This window comes from Sardina pilchardus, chromosome 21 (assembly GCF_963854185.1).
Source record: "Sardina pilchardus chromosome 21, fSarPil1.1, whole genome shotgun sequence".
Lineage (NCBI taxonomy): Eukaryota > Metazoa > Chordata > Actinopteri > Clupeiformes > Clupeidae > Sardina > Sardina pilchardus.
Window position 1 is genome coordinate 19,983,686 of NC_085014.1, and position 19,215 is coordinate 20,002,900.

At 45.5% G+C, this 19,215-nt stretch overlaps 1 protein-coding gene across 1 annotated transcript in view; it reads left to right on the forward strand.

Annotated features, from left to right (window-relative positions):
* The window catches only part of diaph2 (diaphanous-related formin 2), a gene marked incomplete in the record, with an annotated part of 415,240 nt that overhangs the window by 23,605 nt on the left and 372,420 nt on the right, over positions 1-19,215 (forward strand). Inside the window, 1 exon segment of the mRNA XM_062524176.1 lies at positions 6,095-6,115. Within this exon segment, the coding sequence (XP_062380160.1) occupies positions 6,095-6,115 (21 nt within the window).

A 19,215-nucleotide genomic window follows, 5' to 3' on the forward strand; every position in this document is an offset into this window, starting at 1 on the left:
AAAAAAAAAAGCCGCAGCATTCTCTCTTTCTCTCTCTCTCTCTCTCTCTCTCTCTCTTTCTCTCTCTCTGTTTTCTCCTCCATCCTTTTCCTCCAGGAATGATTGAGCTGCGACTACCTCGGTCAGCCTTCAGCATCCTCATTTATTACCTTTCTCATTGTTATGATAATTAAGCGGCATTATTAATAATGATGATAATCAGAAATGATTGAATTCTTCACCGGGCCCATTATGTTCCTGTATGGCTGGCTAGCGTCGTGAAATATTATTCAGATGAGCTGTGTGATCTGTTTTGTGGCAGTGGTGCTGGAGGTGGATGCGAAAGAGACCTCTAACAACCCCAATCCCCCCTCACACACACACATGTACTTTGTCTTTCTGTCTCTCCCCCTACCTCCCTCTCTCACACAGACACACACACACACAGACACACACACACACACACACACACACACACACACACACACACACACACACACACACACACACACACACACACACACACACACACACACACACACACAGAGACACACACACACACACACAGACACACACACACAGAGTCATTGCCATGGCAGCACACCTAGAGGGAGACATCAGAGGTATGTGCCAGACTGGGCATGAAGGGGTCTGCGACAGGGCAGGATTGTCCTGGAAACCAGCTTAACACACACCACACATTCCAGGGCACAGATGTGTTCCAGTGTGATAACTGCTGTTTGCTACGAGGCCCATCACAGCCCCATGACACAAGCACACACACACACACACACACACACACACACACACACACACTTGAACATACATACACATACACATTGATACATGCACACACACAACTTCCATAGGCAAACATGCACAAACTCACTATTGCACACACATACTGTACTACATATGCACACACTTTTTTCCCATTTGTACTTCTCACAAATGAGATATTCAGTGGATGCTGCCGACTTGGACTGTGGAGCTACATCACAAACCATTCATTCATATGACAGCTGTGGAACTTAACTCTCCATGGCTGTGTGTTTTTTCCCCCCTGCTTAGCAACACACCCACCATCCAAACCAGTAGTGCCTTTCCAACTCCCCCCCCAGCCACTCATTAGTCCCATTTACATCTCACCTGTAGGTTGGATCCAATTTACAGCCGCAACATGCAATACCTGTTAATTAACTTATCTCTCAGCCAAAGATATGAAACCAATCTTTTTCTCTCTTCCTTCTTCCCTTCTTCCCTCTCTACCTGTGTCATCACAGAGCACCAATAACGGACTTCTGGCTGCTCAACAGCAGCGGAACGCTCAGCGGCTTAAGAACATGTCTGTAGCGCTGCCCAGCGTGGCTGTTATGTGAGCAGTGGCCGTTGGGCATCCGTGTCCACTGAGAGATATGGGCGGATGTATAGAGAGACGATGCAATAGTGTGTGTCCTTTAGCCCTTGGCATATATAGTTACAGTATGAATGCAGCAATATGTTGGACTTTTTTCACTGTAGCGGTTTAATGCAGAACAGTGGATTGCAGCCAGTGGACCAGGGTAGAACTCTTATATGTGAGTGAGAAAAAGAAAAAAGAACATTTGGAATGATTATATCTCATAACACCTGCCCATGCCAGGCTGTTATGGTCTATACTTTTCTAACTGTCGTCTGAATTTGAAGTCTGTGATTATTATTGCAGCATTTATTCGCAGTGCCTTCCATAAAGATAATGCAAATGGCGACTTTGATTAAAAAAAAAAAATGGCGGTGGCATCCAGTGGATGGGTGCTGCAGGGTGATGGTGTGATGGATGTTGCCTGTTGTCATGCTCTCAGGGGTCTGGGTTTGTGCTCCTTTTCATTGCTAACCTCCTCAGTTTCTCTGCTGTTGTTTTTTCTCTTTCAAGAAAGATGAAAACAATGATGATGATGATGATGATGATGTTGGTGGTGAATGATGAAGATAACAATGATGTGGATGATAGTGATGATTTTTTCCCTCACCTTGCCAAATCACTGTGGATGTCTTTGTTTGCCTCGTGGCTACAAAGTGTGTTTTCCTATGTTCTTGCAGGAAAACGGACAAACACCTTTCCTCTCTCAATCTCACTTTTGCAGCTCTCTTCTCTCTCAAACACCTTTCTCCACCCCGCCCCCCCCCAACCCCCCCCTCTCCGCCCACACCTCCTCCAATCCAGCCCCCGCCCGTCCTTCTGTCTGCTTAGGGACGGCGACCTCTCCGAGGGAGAGGAAGAGCGAGTAATTAAGATGTGCTCGAGCATTGTGCAGACGGGCTTATGCGCTCTCTCCCCCCGCGGTCCCCGGGTGTCACTTAGCCAGGCTTACGGTGCGGAGAGGCTGCGGCGGGAGAAAGCTGCTCGAGGTGGCCTCTCCGCACACCTGGGTGCTAATAGACCAGATCTGTCTAAATAAAGCCAAAGGAGCCCCCCACGCATCCCTCTCAGTTTCCACTTCCCACTGAACTGAGGCCCGCATGAGCACACACACACACACACACACACACACACACACACACACATACACACACACACACACACATATATGCACACTCGTACACAAAATGCTGGGCAAGCCCCTGTATTTGCGAATGCAAAAACACAGAGGCATAACTAGTCAGATGTGTTTCCTTATGTTTTTGTTCTTGCTAGGAGAGAGGGACTCTGTTGGTATATGTTGATGGTGGTACCATTGGCTAAGCCGCACCACTAATTCAAATTGCAGTCTGATTCAGCAGCATATTCTCCACTGCAGGGTGGCACATAAAGATTCTCATCAGCCGAGAAAGCCTTCTTGATCAACCCCCTGCCTCCGTACGCATATTCGGGGATATGATGATCACGTCACGTCACAGCGTCTCTGTTCTATTCGGTTGCTTTTTCGTCAACCATTTTTAGATTTCAGGAGCGACCACAAGCACAGACTAATCAGAGGAGAAAAAAAAGTAATTATGTTCCTTTTAGCCTTGCGCAGGTTACTATGGTGAAATGCTTTAAAATAATAAAGGAGACTTCCGCAGCCTTCAGTAAAACCGCAAAGTGAGATTGAGGACTGTGTCTGCCCACACAGCCGAAGGGCTCCCTTTCAAATTACCCTCTCGCACACCTTCCACACATATGCTGTCTTTTCAAAGAGAAAGGGGAACAGTATTGAATTGTACATGTGCATTTAAAATGCATCATGAAAATCCGATGTGGCTTTTGTGACGGTGTGAATGTCCTTGACCATTAATAATGCATGAATACCTCTGACTTCCTTGTTGTCTTTCCCTGTCGTTTTTTCCCCCCCCTTCCTTCTCTCTGTCGTTCTCTTTTCTCTCCCTGTTTCCGTTGCCAAATGTGACAAGAGAGCCAGCGAATGTGCCAAAGCAAAGCATGCCTTTTCCCCGCTACCCTTGCTAACGCCGTGCTCTCTCCTCCGCGCAGCATGATGACAAACATTAACTTTGTTGCTTTTCTCTCTCTCTCTTTCCTGTCACAGATTGTGTTTTTTTCCCTGTCCAACCCACGCTGGCCGCCATTGTTACGTATTGGGGGTAGAGGTAGAGGTTTAACACAAAGTCAGGGCTCAGTTGGGGGCGGGGTGGGGCAGGGCGGGGGGGTGGAATGGGGTGAGGTGGGGTGGGTGTGGGGTGTTCGGGCGTCAAGTTTAGTTAGATCCACACGCCAGCACCGACTGTCTCCTCCCGTCAGCGCGGGAGACAGAGAGTCGACGTACGGCTCACAGCGAGGCTACACTTCTTTTTTTTCCTGAAGAGCACCTGTTTTCATAATGAGTCCTGACAGATCCTATGGGACCACACGGACCGGCGCTGTCACACTGAGACAAGCTAATAAATAAATAAATAAAGGAATACATGTTTAATGCCGCTGATTTGATGGCCGGGGTGGGGGGATATAAATACACCGGCTAGAATGACAATTCCTCAGAAGTTTGTTTACAGGATCTTCTTAGCAATTTGAGCACCGCAGCATCTCATTTCCATATTCCATGACCGCTTATTTCAGCATTAGAACAATTACAATTTGTTTGTGTGATCCCCCCCCCCCTTCCTCCCTCTCTTTCAAACCTATTCAGGTGAAACAAAAGCAAAAAAAAAAAAGAAGCCGAAGAGAAATTTCAGGCATAGTGAAAGAATTAGGTGTAACTCTGAGGAGTACGTGCAAATTGCTGTTAGCATCAACAATTCCCCTTGTGGCTCCTGCTTGAGAGTGTTGTTGTGCTTGGTTGCAAGATAATGTCTGCTCTTTTGATCAAGCTGCAAGCCCCTACACGCTAATCAGATGCAAGCCTGCCACACGGTGCTAAATCAACAGTAGCGATCACCGAGATAGCAATTTTAGTGAGCGAGAGTCTCCCCGTGACACCCAGCCTCGGGTCAAAGCCCAACGTCGTAAAACTGCGTGCTATATTTGCCAGACAGAGGGAAAATGTAGATTTATTCTTTAAAGCAGTGTGTGCATGATCAAGTGGTGTCTCGGTTAAAAGTGACTTTATGGCAGCCATAAACTCTGATTGAGATGGGGGAGAGTCTCGGAGCATTAAAGACGGCAGGATCAAGAAGAACGGCGCTAGGAAGGGTGGAGAGAGATGACCCTGAGTGTGCTGGGACGCTAACTTGTAGCAATCAGTGTGTTCGCCGCGGAGGACGTAATAAGCCTTAGGTGCACCCAACCAAGAAAAGCATACATCCACTCGAACGAGATCATGTATCCTTGACTGTCGCACCAGAAGAAGGGCTCTGTTTTGCGTCTCTCTCTCCCCCTCTCTCTCCCTCTCTCTCTCTCTCTCTCAATCTCTCTCTTTGTATTTTTCACACTCTCATTCTCTCTGTCTGTCTGTCTCTCTCACTCACTCACTCTCACTTTCTCTTTCTATCTGTCTCTTTCTTACTCTTCCTCACTCTCTCTCTCTCTCTGTCTCTTCCTCTCTCTCTGTTTCTCTCTCTGTCTCCACCTACTCCCCTCGTCTGAAAACATGCCTACAGATTCAAACGAATTCTAGTAGTATTGATGGATAACAAGGTTAAGAAGCGAAAATCTTGCTGACTGCGTGGACTTTGGGGAGTCAGGGGGTTTAAATCTGACACCTGCGGGAAACTGGCCCTGACAGGTGATTGATTTTTTCCCTTAAAACCCCTGGGGCAGTTTGCGGCATGTTGTTTTGCCACCGAAAAAGCAGTTATCGAGGATTAATTCTGCGCAAATCCCATCAACCTCGCTCAAACAAGATTAGATTTAGATGAGATTCTCGCACTCTCTCTATATATCTGTCACTTACGTAGTTTCCTCTTGGATTTTAACAGACCTCTGGCAGGTTTTTGTTACTGTATTTAACCATGAGGGCTGCCACAAAGACTGTTGTTTGTGAGGAGTTGAAGAGGTTTCCGAACTCCTCTTCTGCCCTTCGTGATGCTATTTCTCTTTTAGTCTAACAGTACAGGAAGAAATATTTGCCTTGACCATTGGTCTCTCCACACAAAATGTCAACACATGATTTGATGAGAATAAACTCTGTTCGACCTTAGTTGCAGTACACCCAGTGTGAGTAAGGAGTTCGTCCACCCATTCTCGTAAAAATTTCATTCTCATTCAGCTTCGAAACATTGCGAGTGAGTCCCCAGGCTGGAAAGAAAAAGTTCTAAAAAGCCACCCCATGTTTAAAAAGTAGCTTGCAAAATGGCAGACATTATCTTTATATGTTGTCCCAGCTCTCTCTCTCTCTCTCTCAATGTTAATTGTGTGTCGTTTGTGAGAATAAGCTTATCAGTCCAATCAGGCAACACAATGTGCCGTAAATAAGCCAGTGTGTTGTGCTGGGTGGGTTAGGGGTGGTGTGGGTGGGGGGGTGATGTTGAGTGTGTATGTATGTATGTATGTATGTATGTATGTATGTTGAGTGTATATGTACAGTATGTATGTATGTATGTATGTATGTATGTATGTATATATATGTATTTACATTACCGTGTGCTTTGTTTGGACTAATCCCTCTACAGTTGTGATAGTGTGAACCAACACTGGCCTACTAATGATTTGTGCTGTTTGTGTCTTTTTGTGCATTAACTGCTCTCCGCTGACCGATGCATGCAGATAACTGGAAGCAAAGTGCCGGTAAGTAGGAATAATTTATTCAGCTTTTGTTTTAAATGTCTTCATGTCCCTCTTATGCATCCCCTCTCCTCTGCTTTCCCTTTTTTGAAAAGATCCAGAAATGCACAGAGGAGGTCATTTTTATGGCTTGGGTTTTTTTTCTCTCTTTCTAGGCATTAATATATTTAATAGGCTGTGATTTGGAAAGGGCTATAAATTGTCTTCACAATCCCCCGGCATGCAAATGGCCACACTTTTCAAATGAAAGATTTCTAAATTATGTCGCCCTGAAAATGAACTGGAACCCCATTTTTGCTCATTTAAGCAGTTTTTCTTTTTGAAATGGATCACAGACGAACACATATTAGCATTTAAATATTGTAGCACCCAGGGATGAGCGATGGGTTTTTAGGCAAATAATCATAATCTGCGATCTAATCTGTTTATTTTAACGCTCCGCATTTGGAAATGGCTCCCATTGTTTTCATTCTTTTCCTCAGACAGCACATTGAGAGGGTATTACTTAATTTCATTTTCTTCCCCCACACAAGACACCGACATGCATAGAAGTCTGATTGAACAGCCCCAAAAGATATTGAGCACATTTTTTCCCCCCCTCCCCATCCCATAAATACCAAGCTGGTTTAATCTAACGCTCGGAGATGTAACAACGCAATTTGTAAACTGAGGACATGAAAAACAGGACGAACGATGGAAAAAAAGAACAAGCAAATAGAGGCATGTTGTTGCTGTTTTTTTTTTTTTTTCGTCGGGGAGAAATGTTTGTAGTTACTTATGTTGTTGTTGTCACTTACTTTCTCTTTCACACTCCCTCTCCTCTGTGTCCCCACTCGCACAAACGACTCTAATAATCTGTACAAATGCACACAGCCGTCAGAGGTCGATGCTTCTTCATTGCGCGGGCGCTGTAATGTGGTGATTGTAGAGCCGCTCCGTGCGATTGCTCACCCGAGCGCAGCCCCTCTAGCCCTCGCCGCTCCGCACGACCACCTGGCACGCCGCACTGATTCGGGTTTTATTCGTTCGCCGGGACCTCTCGACGGCCGTCTGCGAGCAGAAACGGCCACGTTCGGCGGCGGCTGATGGCTTGGCGCTCAAAACGCCGGGGCAGCAATGGGGATGTTTTGCAAACCTAGCCATGGGCAGAGGGGCTGTTAGAGGCTCTCGACTACTGGGTTTTACTGAAGGTGTCTCTGATACTCTGAAGGTTTCTCTCATTCCCTCATCCAGTGAAATGATTATATCACAGTAGGGTGGTGGCGAGGTGCCGCTGGAAGACGGGTAGCTTTACGTAATGCGTGGCGAGGAGGCACAGTGGGCGTGGGAGGGACGGGTGCCTTTGGACGTGAGGCTGGTATGTGTTGATTGTACAGGGCAGCTCTACTCCATGCATCTCGGAGCGTCCCACAGCACAGCGGGAGCGACGCAGGGTGAACTCCCAGTGATGTAGAGGTTGGTGTTCAGAGGCGAGGGAGAGACCGGCGCTGCCAGACAGCCGCGGCAGAGAGCAAGGTGCTGTCAGTTCATCAGCCTTCCTCTTTCTCTTGCACACACACACACACACACACACACACACACACACACACACTCACACACTCACCCCCCCACACAACCCATTGTCTCTCCTTGACTGCTCTAAGCAGAGAGAGAGAGAGAGTGCGAGAGAGAGAGAGAGATAGAGAGAGAGAGGAGTCTTCAGCCCCAGTTAGTTGGGGTGCTTAAGTGGAGTCCTGCTCACTGGGCAGATTGCCATTTTCATGCTGTCAGCTCCCCCTGCAAGGGGAGCCCTCCCAGAGGTACATCAGTTGGATGGCAAAGAGCTGGAGCTTGTGGCGCTGCTGGTGGAGGGATGGGGTGGAGGGATGGGGTGGAGGGAGGGTGGGGGGTCCAGTGGGGAGCCTGTTATACTCATTCCTCTGACTGGGGCATGAAATCGCTCTGGCAACCTGCCGCAGGTAACATGGAGCAAGGGGATTGTGCAACCGGCATGGACTGAGGAACAATGCAGATGGCCAACAGAATAGTGGAGGTCTCTGACCGTGGCAATGGTAGGGATGGTAATGAGGCCCATCATGATGATGATGATGATGATGGAGATGATGATGGAGGAGATGATGATGATGATGATGATGATGATGATGGCGATGGCGGCACAGACAATGGATGAGTGCGATGAAGATTGTCAAAAAGTGCCTTGACAGTGAGGACGCTCCTGACGTCAGGTACATGCAGTACACATAGATATAATAGGTGGGTAGATATAAAAAGACAAGCGCACAACAAAAACAAAAGCAAACAAACAAAAAAGGAGGGAGGAAAAAGACCCAGGAGCCCTGTGGTCATTGCAATCGATCTGCGTCTCGGTGAGTTTCAGCCTGCCGAGTAAGGATGATGGATGCAGCTTGCTCAGGCCCACGTTTTTAACAGGGGCCCCTCTATCGATGAGCCCCTTTGCGCTGCGTTTCTGCCGCTCTCAGAATAAAGACACTGTATCCTACTGGGCCCAGACCCAGACCCAGAACCCTGGCCCAAGCATCGGCAGCGTGGTGTAGCCCCCCGGCAAGATCACTGGTGGTGGAGGGGGGGGCGTTGGGGGAGCTTGTGAGGAGTGTTGGAGACACAACTTGACCTCTGAAGGCCATTCTGACCATGGGAGGAGATCGATATCCACCAGGCCAGACCTGGCCGCACTGAGACTGGACTGGCTGTTTCCGTGGAAACGTACCTTTCCCACTCATAGTTGTTCGGAGTTGACGGGGGTGGGGGTGGGGTTGGGGGTGGGAGGCGGTGTAAGGGGCGAGGGGGGGAGTGTGCCGGCAGGGGGAGAGCGAGAAACACCTTGGACCTGGGGGAGTGCTGTCTACTGGATTTCTAATGGCGCGGGGTTCAGAGAATCGAGCGTTTTGTCTGAGGGAAAAATAATGGAGAGAGCTTGTACTTTATTATTTTTTTGATGGAATGGATGAGTTTTTTTCCCACCCAGGGACAAAAACTTCAGTTTTCTTTCACTCTCACTCCTCTCTCTCTCTCTCTCTCTCTCCATCTCTCCCTCTCCCTCCCTCTTTCTCTCTCTCTCTCTTCTCTTTCCCTCTGGTACAATGGCAGCGGCGCTTTTTATTCTTTTGTTTGTTATGGTGATCTAAAATACAGAATGCGTTTTGCAGAATGACATGTCCTTCCTGGCGTCCTTCATGTTTAGAAATGTGCTGAGGAGATGATGAGACTGCCAAGGGGAGCGTAGTTGTGGAGTGGACAGGGATGACTGAGAGAATAATGCCCAGACAAAAAAAAAAAAAAAAAAAGAAACTGCTGCAGTCTCACAGCAGAAACCATTATCAATAGACAGGGACTAATCATATTCATTCCCATATGATCTGTGATTTATGTTGCCATTGTTTGCTACGGTTGTTTTGTAGAGACTGGGTTTGAGCTGGAGATGCACTTTATTTGCCTGGCTGACAGTTGCTTTGAAACTCCTCACTTTAGTGAAGTGCGTTGCAAACTGATCAAATGGCACACACATTCAAGATTTTTTAATCTTGATTCATTATTTTTTTTAAAACAGGCCTGTGTAATGCAAAGTGCATTTTGAAATTTTTCTGTGTTTTTGTATCCTTTGGTACAGATGCACTTTTCACAGAACAAAAACATGGCAGATCTGCCCCCCCCCCCCCCCCCCCAAAAAAAAAAAAAGAATCCAAGCACATACTCCCCTCTCCTCATCTCTTGCTGCCTGGCTCTTGTATCCGCTGCTCTTGTGCTCAGGTTTATGCTCCGGTGCACCCCCACCCTGTTCCTTGTAGCTATCTAAAGTGTCTGAGAGTGTGGATCCATTTACTTTGCTCCCTTGCTCCATCACCGTCACACACACACACACACACACACACACCTACACACACACACACACACACACACACACATACACACACACACACACACACACACACACACACACACACACACACACATTCACACACATGCACACACACATGCACACACACATTCACAGATGTTGGTGGAATGAGTTACTCTGTGCTCTCTGTTTCTGTGATAGTTTTGGGTCTTTCAAGAGGGCATATTAGTTCAACATGCGCTTTATTTACAAAGCATTTTTTATATGTTATAGGCTTTATATTATAGTAGTTATTTTCTTTAGGCTAAAGCACTTTTACCCTGTTGCACGCACGCTATTTGTTTATCCACCAAATAACGATGTCCACAGACAAGGTAGAGCACGTTGCATGATTTTATGAAAGTGTGATGTATTGCGACATCGAAGCAAGTGAAATTTGTAGTTTCTTAAGTCTCATTTCATCGAACTACAGGTACACTACCTGATCTGGTAAAGGTACATAGAGTGGTTATAGCCGATAGAAGGCCACGAAGTGAATGCAGAAGTGCCGTTCAATCCGTTAAGAGTTGATGAACCGCTGAATTAATTTTGGAGACATTATGTAACGGTACGAAAAACTCTTTAGTGTTACTTTAAATGTAACTGTTGTATTATTTGTATATCACTTTGGATAAAGTGAAGCAGACTCCAAATGTAATGAAGTGTGGGCCACTTCCTATGTCTCATTCAGGACTCCTCTAAGCTTATGAGGACGTGAGAGGGATGTCTTTGTTTGAGGCCGACTGTACGAGCTTACCAGGTGCACGCAGCGCCGAGCGGAGTTGATTCGCATGTCCTTGGACGTCTGAAAGACCAGCAATAAAAAAGTGAATCAATAGACTGCGCCTTTACCTTGCCCCCTCGCTGCCATCGCTTCTGCGAGCCATAGATTCCAGTTTTAATTAGGATCAAGGAAATGGCCTTTTTGGAGGGTTTTCAAAGTGATGCCTCTCCATGGTGGAGGAGAAAGTTTCTGATGACACTAGATGCAGAATAGGATTTCGTTACAAGGATAAAATGTCCACTAATTTAAATATTTTCTGCATTATGATGTTGTCATCCGTTTCACCGTCGACCTCAAAAGAACTTCTCAACATACTTTTCTGTCACCATTTATCCTGGAGCTTAGTAGGTGGAAGTGGAAGTGTTTTTCAGCATGATTCAATGCCCAACTTTAAGCACTTCTCTTAACTGATGACTTTAGAGAAGGCTTAACTTAATTTCTGTGTCTTTTCGCCCAACACTGAAACCCAGTGCATCTCCTGCTCCAGTCCTCTTGTTTTAACAATGTATGTTTTGATTTGGAATGATTTCCTATGTGGTGTTTGTTGCTCAGCCCTTGTCATAATAACCCAATTGCCATAGGCTGAGCCAGATTGACAGTCGGAATAATATCCATTTGGATACATGCCTTACCCTTTCAAATTCTTTATTAAAAAACCTGGTGGGCAGACACCTCTTTGCATGCAATTTTAATGCTTTGCAGTCAAGTACTAATTCAGGAATGTCAAGAGAGGCGTGATTGATTCACCCTTAATACAATTCCCAGACCTTTTATGAAGGATTATTTATATTGCATTGGGTCTGTCTGAATTTGGTGGTGAACTATCGCTCGTGGAGGAGCACTAGGATTTAAATATAGTGCCCAGGTTTTGAATTAAACAGGATTTCAAATGAGCCTCGGCCGGCGACGGCGACGGCGTACCCCAACCGATTTAGACCACTGACGAGCACATCCCTGTACGGTGCTCTGTAATGATCCCTCTGACGGGACCACTGATACAGTGAGGAGCACATGTATTTGATACAATGCTAAAACAGGAATATAAAATCATCATTTGACAATTGATCTTAATGCCTTAATTCAAAAAATGAGTAAAAATCAAACCGCCAAGGACACCAATTTTCTTTGTGATTGAAGAATGTATCGTAAATAGATAAATGTTTTCCTTAAATGCTAGGGGAAGGAAGTATTTGACCCCCTATGTAACCCTATGGGAATTTAACACATAGGGGCAGGCAGATTTTTATTTTTAAAGGCCAGCTATTTCATGGATCTAGGATATTATGCATCCCGATAAATTTCCCTTGGCCTTTGGAATTAAAATAGCCCCACATCATCACATTCCCTTGACCATAGCTAGAGATTGGCATGGTGCTTTTTCCAGTAGGCCTATTAGCCTGTTTGATTTGCATTGAGCTCAATGAGCATCAAACAGGCTAATAGGCCTACTGGAAAAAGCACCATGGCAATCTCTAGTTATGGTGAAAGGTGTATAATGATGTGGGGCTATTTTAATTCAAACGGCCAAGGGAACTTTATCAGGATGCACAATATCCTGAATCCATGAAATAGCTGGCCTTAAAAAATAAAAATGTGCCTGCCCCTATGTTAACCCTATGTGTTAAATTCCCATATGGTTACATTGGGGGTCAAATACTTCCTTCCCCCTAGCATTTAGGAAGAACATTTATTTATTTACGAAACATTCTTCGATCACAAAGAAAATTGGGGTACTTAGCGGTTTTATTTTTACTCAGTTTTTGAATTAAGAAATTAAGATCAATTGTCAAATGATGATTTTATATTCCTCTTTTTAGGCAACTTTAGCATGGTATCAAATACATTTTCTCCTCACTGTAAGCGTGAAAAATGTACCTACGCCCTCACATAAACTGACACAGCAATGCTCACAAACACACGTGGAGACACATTGTGGAGACACATTGTTTTGTACTTCAAATGAATATTCAAGGAACGACAGTGCCCAGTAGTTGGTCAGATCTGGCTTTGGGCCGTGGTGACCAGGGTTGGACTTGGACACAAGTGGTAGTAACTTTGCCTCCATAGCAACCAAAAATAGAGGCCATCTCTCTGTCTCTCTCTCTCTGCCTCTCTCTCCATCTCCCTCTCCCTCTTCCTCTCTTTTCTTTCTGTTTCCCCTCTGTTTGAGAGGGAGTGAATGCATTATGCTGGAAACTATTCCCCACTAAGTGAAACAAACAATCAGTGCTCATTCTGGCAGCCCAGAGGAATGGCCTCTTATTACGCTGTATTGAAAAAGAGATGAAAGCGCGCCCAAAGTGCATGGGTTGCTTTGATACTGATGAGAGTGTGACTGCTTATTTCTGGGCTCGTGCGTGTTCGCATGCGTGTGTGTTTGTGTGTGTGTGCGTGCGTGTGCGTGTGCGTGTGCGTGAGCACACTTGTTATATTCAAGTATGTACTGTAATATGCATATGTGTGTACAGTATGTCTGTGTGCTCGTACTTGTATATCCATGTTAATATGTGTGTGTCTGTGTGCACTTATACTTGTATAGGTATGTGTGTGTGTGTGTGTGTGTGTGTGTGTGTGTGTTTGTGTGTGTGTGTGATTCATTCTAAGATCTCTCATGAAAGTCGGCCTCTCCTCTCATCTCCCCGATGTGGCATCAGGCCGGATGGCTGCATCAGGTGCTGTAAACTTTACGGGCGGATGTGTCCTGCATCTTCCTGGCCGCCATCGCTATTAAACTGCAGTGCCCCGATGCTTTTCCATCACCTCCTCTTCTTTAAGTGACCTTGTGGGTTGATGGAATCTCATGCCAAAAAAAAAAAAAAAACTGCCTAAGCACCTGCATGGACGCAAAGGTTTGAAGGTTTGAAGTTCTTCAAACTGTGTCAAACTAACATAGGATCAAGGCTGACAGTCCTAAAGAAGAATATGCAATGTAGTCAACAGAAATACATTAGTTATGTTACGGACAAAGATGAATGATATGCATACAATGGTGACTCACTTCTATTCAGATCCAGATGAGCCCTGGCGCTATCACCCAGGGACAGGGGCAAGCGTTGGGAGGTGGTAATACAGCTAGGAGGCACATTATTTGGCAGCAGTGGAGTTACAGTATGTATGGCATGAGGCTATTTTCTGGGGGTCAATGAAGCCCTTCTTATACCACTGCTTGGTCAAATTTCCTGGCACAAATGGAAAACCAGCTGTGGTTTTCTCTCTCAGGATTGATATTTGATTCTGTTGATAAGTGGCTTCCCATCCGAATGTGTTATGCCATTGTTTTGCCTTTCTTTGGTGTATATAGCTGTATTTGTGTGTGTGTCTTGGTAGAAAATGTAGGAAATGTGCTGGAGTTGCTTGTTTGTTCCATCTGTTTGTTGCCAGAGACAGGCAAGTAGGGTTTTCTTCTCAGAAGGAGCTTGTACAATGACGACAAGCTTCGTCTTCACATAAACATGTCATCAGCATCCAAGTGCCTCTTCTAAGCTTGAGAGCTTGAAAGGTTGTTCCTCTTGGTCCATCCAGGACAATGTGTATCTGCGTAGGATTCTCAGCCACTTCAGTCTGTTTTATAAACAAAATGGATATGTTGTTTATGAACAATCAGACCGCTATTCTGAAGGGTCTTGTAGCTCAGATGGAGCTTATGAAATAATCGCTGAGCAAGGACATATAGATAAGATAGGGATGAGATGGACATGGGGAGGAAAGCTTTGGTTGTCAGTGTAGTGTAGTGTTTTTCATATTTATATTTTATTTTACTGGTGAAGTCCAGTAGCTCCTTGACAATACTTGCACACACGCGCACACACACACACGCACACACCTCACACACACACACACACACACACACACACACACACACACACACACACACACACACACACACACACACACACACACACACACACACACACACACATACACATACACATACACATACACACACACACCTCACATACGCACATACACACCCACAGCTGGTCCCTTTGAGTCTAGTCAGCAAATCAGGGCTCTAATAAGGTGTGGCAGGCTGTCCCTCGCTGGTCGTTTTTACTGCCGCCATCTCGACGATACTCTGCAGCCAGCGATCATTATCCCCTCATCAAATCCAGCTCTGCGGGGAGCCTACAAAGGGGGCAAACCCAGGGATTTGTAACCTCTTTAAGTGTGGGGAGGGACTTCTGGGGCAGGGCAGATATAGAGAGGGAGAAAGTATAGTATTGGAACAAATAGGGAGTTTGATGTTTTATTAGCCTCCGTTGATGCGGTTCACATCTGAAAGTGCTCCCTGTCTTGCAGTTGCCTCTGTCAGACAAAAAAAAAAACCCAAGCAACATTGAAGTCTGCTACTGTAGACTTTTTTTCCCCTCCACCCCAAAAATAGATTGAGCAGATCAATGCGCTTTCAAGATGTGAACTTGTGTCTGTATACAGTCAGATATGCTGCTCTGTAGTATACAGATTGAAGATGTTAAGCTGCAGTTACAAAAGCAACCCGGTTGCTGTGCCCCTCCTGCCGTCTCCCTTCAGGCTGCCACGCAATACTGAAATGGCCTCTAGATGGCAGTAAATGTCTTTGGAATCACAGCACGGATGCGGTCAGCAGAGTAAGAGGGATACAGAATCATGGGCGGGGGGGTGAGCTGTCGGAGGATGGCGTGGGATGGGGTGGGATGGGGTTGGGGGGGGGACACATTACATTGTTGCTATGGAACTGACCTAATGGACTCCTGTCAGGCCCCTGCACACCACTGCGTCTGGCTGTAATGCCATTTGTAAGATGAGAGACATTTGGTAAGACCTTCGTGAGAAGAGATGGGGAAAAGTCACATGTAGACGTACCCCTCACACACCCAGAGACTGACTCAAAAGGGTAGCGGAAGGGAGGGCCTGTCCCAGAGCTGACAAGGCGTTGATGCGACAGACAGGCCGACAGACAGACGGCACTCTATGTCTCTCTTTTTTATCTCCCGTGCTCGTTCATTTCACTCGGTCTGTGAGGAGGCTGGGAGAAGGGGCACGCGCTGTGGCCTCTTCTGTTTATCCACGGGCTGTTTACACGGACTGCGCTTATGCAGTCAAAACGTCAACATTTTCACCAGACCGTCTAATCATCGGCCGGGTCGAAGCACGAGGAAGGCTGTGATGAAACGGCAGAGATAAAAAAAAAGAGTCAAGCTTTTAATACATCTCTTTTTGCCTTTTTTTCTCCAAGACTTCCCTTTATATCTCTCTCTCCCATTCTCTCTCTCTCTCTCTCACACACACAGATACAGACATGCACACACACACACACACACACACACACAGACACACACAGACACACACACACAGACACACACAGACACACACAGACACACACATATATTCAGAGAGAGTCTCCCTCCAAGTTGCCCTGCCCCTCTCTCTCTCTCTCTCTCTCTCTCTCTCTCTGTGGAGGTGTCCCTCATCAGATGGCGGTGAGTGGCAGAGGTGTCGCCCTCCCCACACATGTCGCTGTGCCATCGCTGCTCTGGTTCAGGCGTTCCGCTCAAAACTCGCCGCATCAATTTTTAAAGCCCAGCCATATGGCACCCCTGTTTTCTTCAGGTGGCTCAGCCAAATGTTTATTTGCAAAATTGCTTCCTGGAAAACAACGTACCGAAATGAAAAGAGAAAGAAATGGGCAAGAGAAAGGAAAAATAAAATAAAAAAGAAGGGACAAAGAAAAGGAAAAATATAGGCTGCTGACAGCAGAGGTTGATGTGAGAGTTTGATGCCGTTTCAGAATTACTTACCAGTGGTATTCCGGCTATAAACGAGTCATTATTACACAGACCTGTATGTAGGTGTGGCACTTCATAATGAGAGGCTAGTGAATTGTACAGAGACTATTTTTGATTTTTTTTTTCTAGTACACTAAGGCATATACAGGTGAACAATAACATCCTTTTCAGTTTATGTTCTTTCCAAAATGGTTGCTTTGTTTGGTACAGTATATACAGTACTGTAGCTGTGTAGTAGGCTGGCTAACAGTACTCTAAGCTGGTCACAGTTGCACAATGAATCTCCACTGTAGTATGTTCTCTGGCTGCCGCACATTCCAAGTTTCATGCTGCCATGTTGCACGTTATTGTTGACTTTTTGATATGGTCAGACTCATTCCTTTGGAAACGTGTCTCTTGTGTGCTGTAAAGGTGTTTCTGTGAGGAAAATGCGGTACCTGCAAGAATCTTTGACCCGGTGGCCTGGCTTATCTGTGCTTGTGAATGTGAACCTCTCACTCTCAGATGTACACCCACCAATGTGGGATGAGGAGTAGGCTATGGCACGGTCTCTCAGAGTACTTCTCTTGCTACATGGGGTGAGCAGTCAGATCTCTTTCACTCACTCACCCAAAGTAGCTTTGATTAACCTTCACATAGTTGCATGGTTTTCGACAGCTTCTCTGGTCACCACTCCAGAAGCTAAGTGGGTCACAGCCACCGGTACTACTATGTTTAATTCACAGTCCTGCAGTGTGAAGTCTAGACAAGTCGAGAGAACTTTCTCTCTCTGTCAGGTTCACCAGAAAACAAGCCTGATAACTGCAACCTTGTCAAATACTTGTCAGCTCCCCTGCAACATTTTGTTGTATATATACAAGAAGTAATACGGGTTTATAGATACAGTATAACATGTTTTTTAAGATCAGCCAAACTCTCTGATGTACTGAATGTTTATTTTGTTTGCGCTTCAGAATAAACATCGGCACCTTAATGAATTCCATCACTTTTAATGCTAATTACAGTAGTGTGTGGTGGCTTCTTTTCATGCTGTTTGTCTCAGTCTTTGTAGAATGGTGCAGTTGTCAACAGCAGAAAAACCTCATATATTTCCCCAGATTATTCTCTGTGCTTATATATGCACACACTCCAAGAATATGCAATGCTATGGAAATCACATCCAACATTATGTAGAATAAGAAAACACTGTGGCAGGCTGAAACGAGTTCTTGCACAGGGAGTTCAAATTTTGGTTAGCTGGGGATTCCTCAGGGACACAATGTTATAAAAGAATCACATAAATTACCACAAATATACCTTAATTCACAAAAAAGTAAAGAAATCATTTCTAAATTAAGAGAGAATGTGAAATGATCACAGTTATTGCCTTAGCTCTTTCGGGAGGGAAATGTAAGTTGCGTTGTGTTGTGTTTTGAAGTCTTGGACTTTTATTTCCCACATATTCTTCCCAAACGAGGAGGAATGCTAACAGTAGAGAAACTGCAAACATACTGTAGTGATGAAAATGAGTTCTTCTCCTTCGTTCCACCCACGCTCCCTCCCCTTTTGGTTCTTTCATTAAATGTAATTAAATGTTCATGGAAGTACAACAATTGGGCTTCTGTCCGTGGCTGCCATTTCACCTTGCTTTCTTTGTTGAGGATAATTATATTAATTAAAGATCAGACCGAAAAAGATTTTTATGAGGTAATCATGTTTTTGTACAAATTTCTTTTTATCTTTTTATATAGAGGTGTAGATGCCAAATATCATGAAGCAGATTTTCTCAAGTATCATGTGTTATTAAGAGCCACTTTCTCTTTCTTTTAAGATGTCCTACCTAACACACACACACGCGCACACACACACACACACACACACACACACACACACACACACACACAAACACACAAACACACACACACACGTACACGCACATTGTTTACCCATTGTTTGGATAATTTGAAAAACAGATTGATGTGAAATGACCAAAAAAAAGGCTTGTCTCCCCACAATCTGTTTGCCCGCCTTTTTTCCTCTGGCCTCTCCACTCCCTTCCTTTTGCCACTCTTGTCTGTTTTCCTTTCATGCATTTTAAGAAGGCCACGGGGTGCCCGGCGCACCGTAATGAACCGCTCCACTGGACTCGCCGCTCTCTGCAGCTTGTGACCTGGTTCAAGCAAATTCTGTCACAACCCCATAATAGGTTCCTACCTAACCCCACTCCACACCTGTAACCACGTTCAACGATTCAGCACACCCCGTCCGCTAGCGTTTCATCTTTCATCAAGATTGATCCGCACCTTATCTAATCAGACTCAAGCCAAAGGTGGTCACTTCAAAGCGTGGCATTCTCTCTCGCCCATTTTCCAGTGCCATTCTGGCCCTTGTAATTGTGTCTCATCAAGGGAACGGAACACAGAAGGACAGAAAGAGAGAAAGAGGGGAAGAGAAGAAAAGACTCACTGATTTTCGTCAAGTCAAGTCGAGGCCATTAAGGATGATTCACCAAATTGCTGTGGTAATTAATTGAAATGAAGATATTAAATATGCAGTGAGGTGTTTTTAGGAGTTCTGGGGACGGCTTCCTTGCTGTCACGCCGACCACTTGAGCGGTGGCATAGACTGGCGCTCCGAGCGTCTCCGTAATTACCCCCCCCCCCCCTTTGCCTGGCAGCTG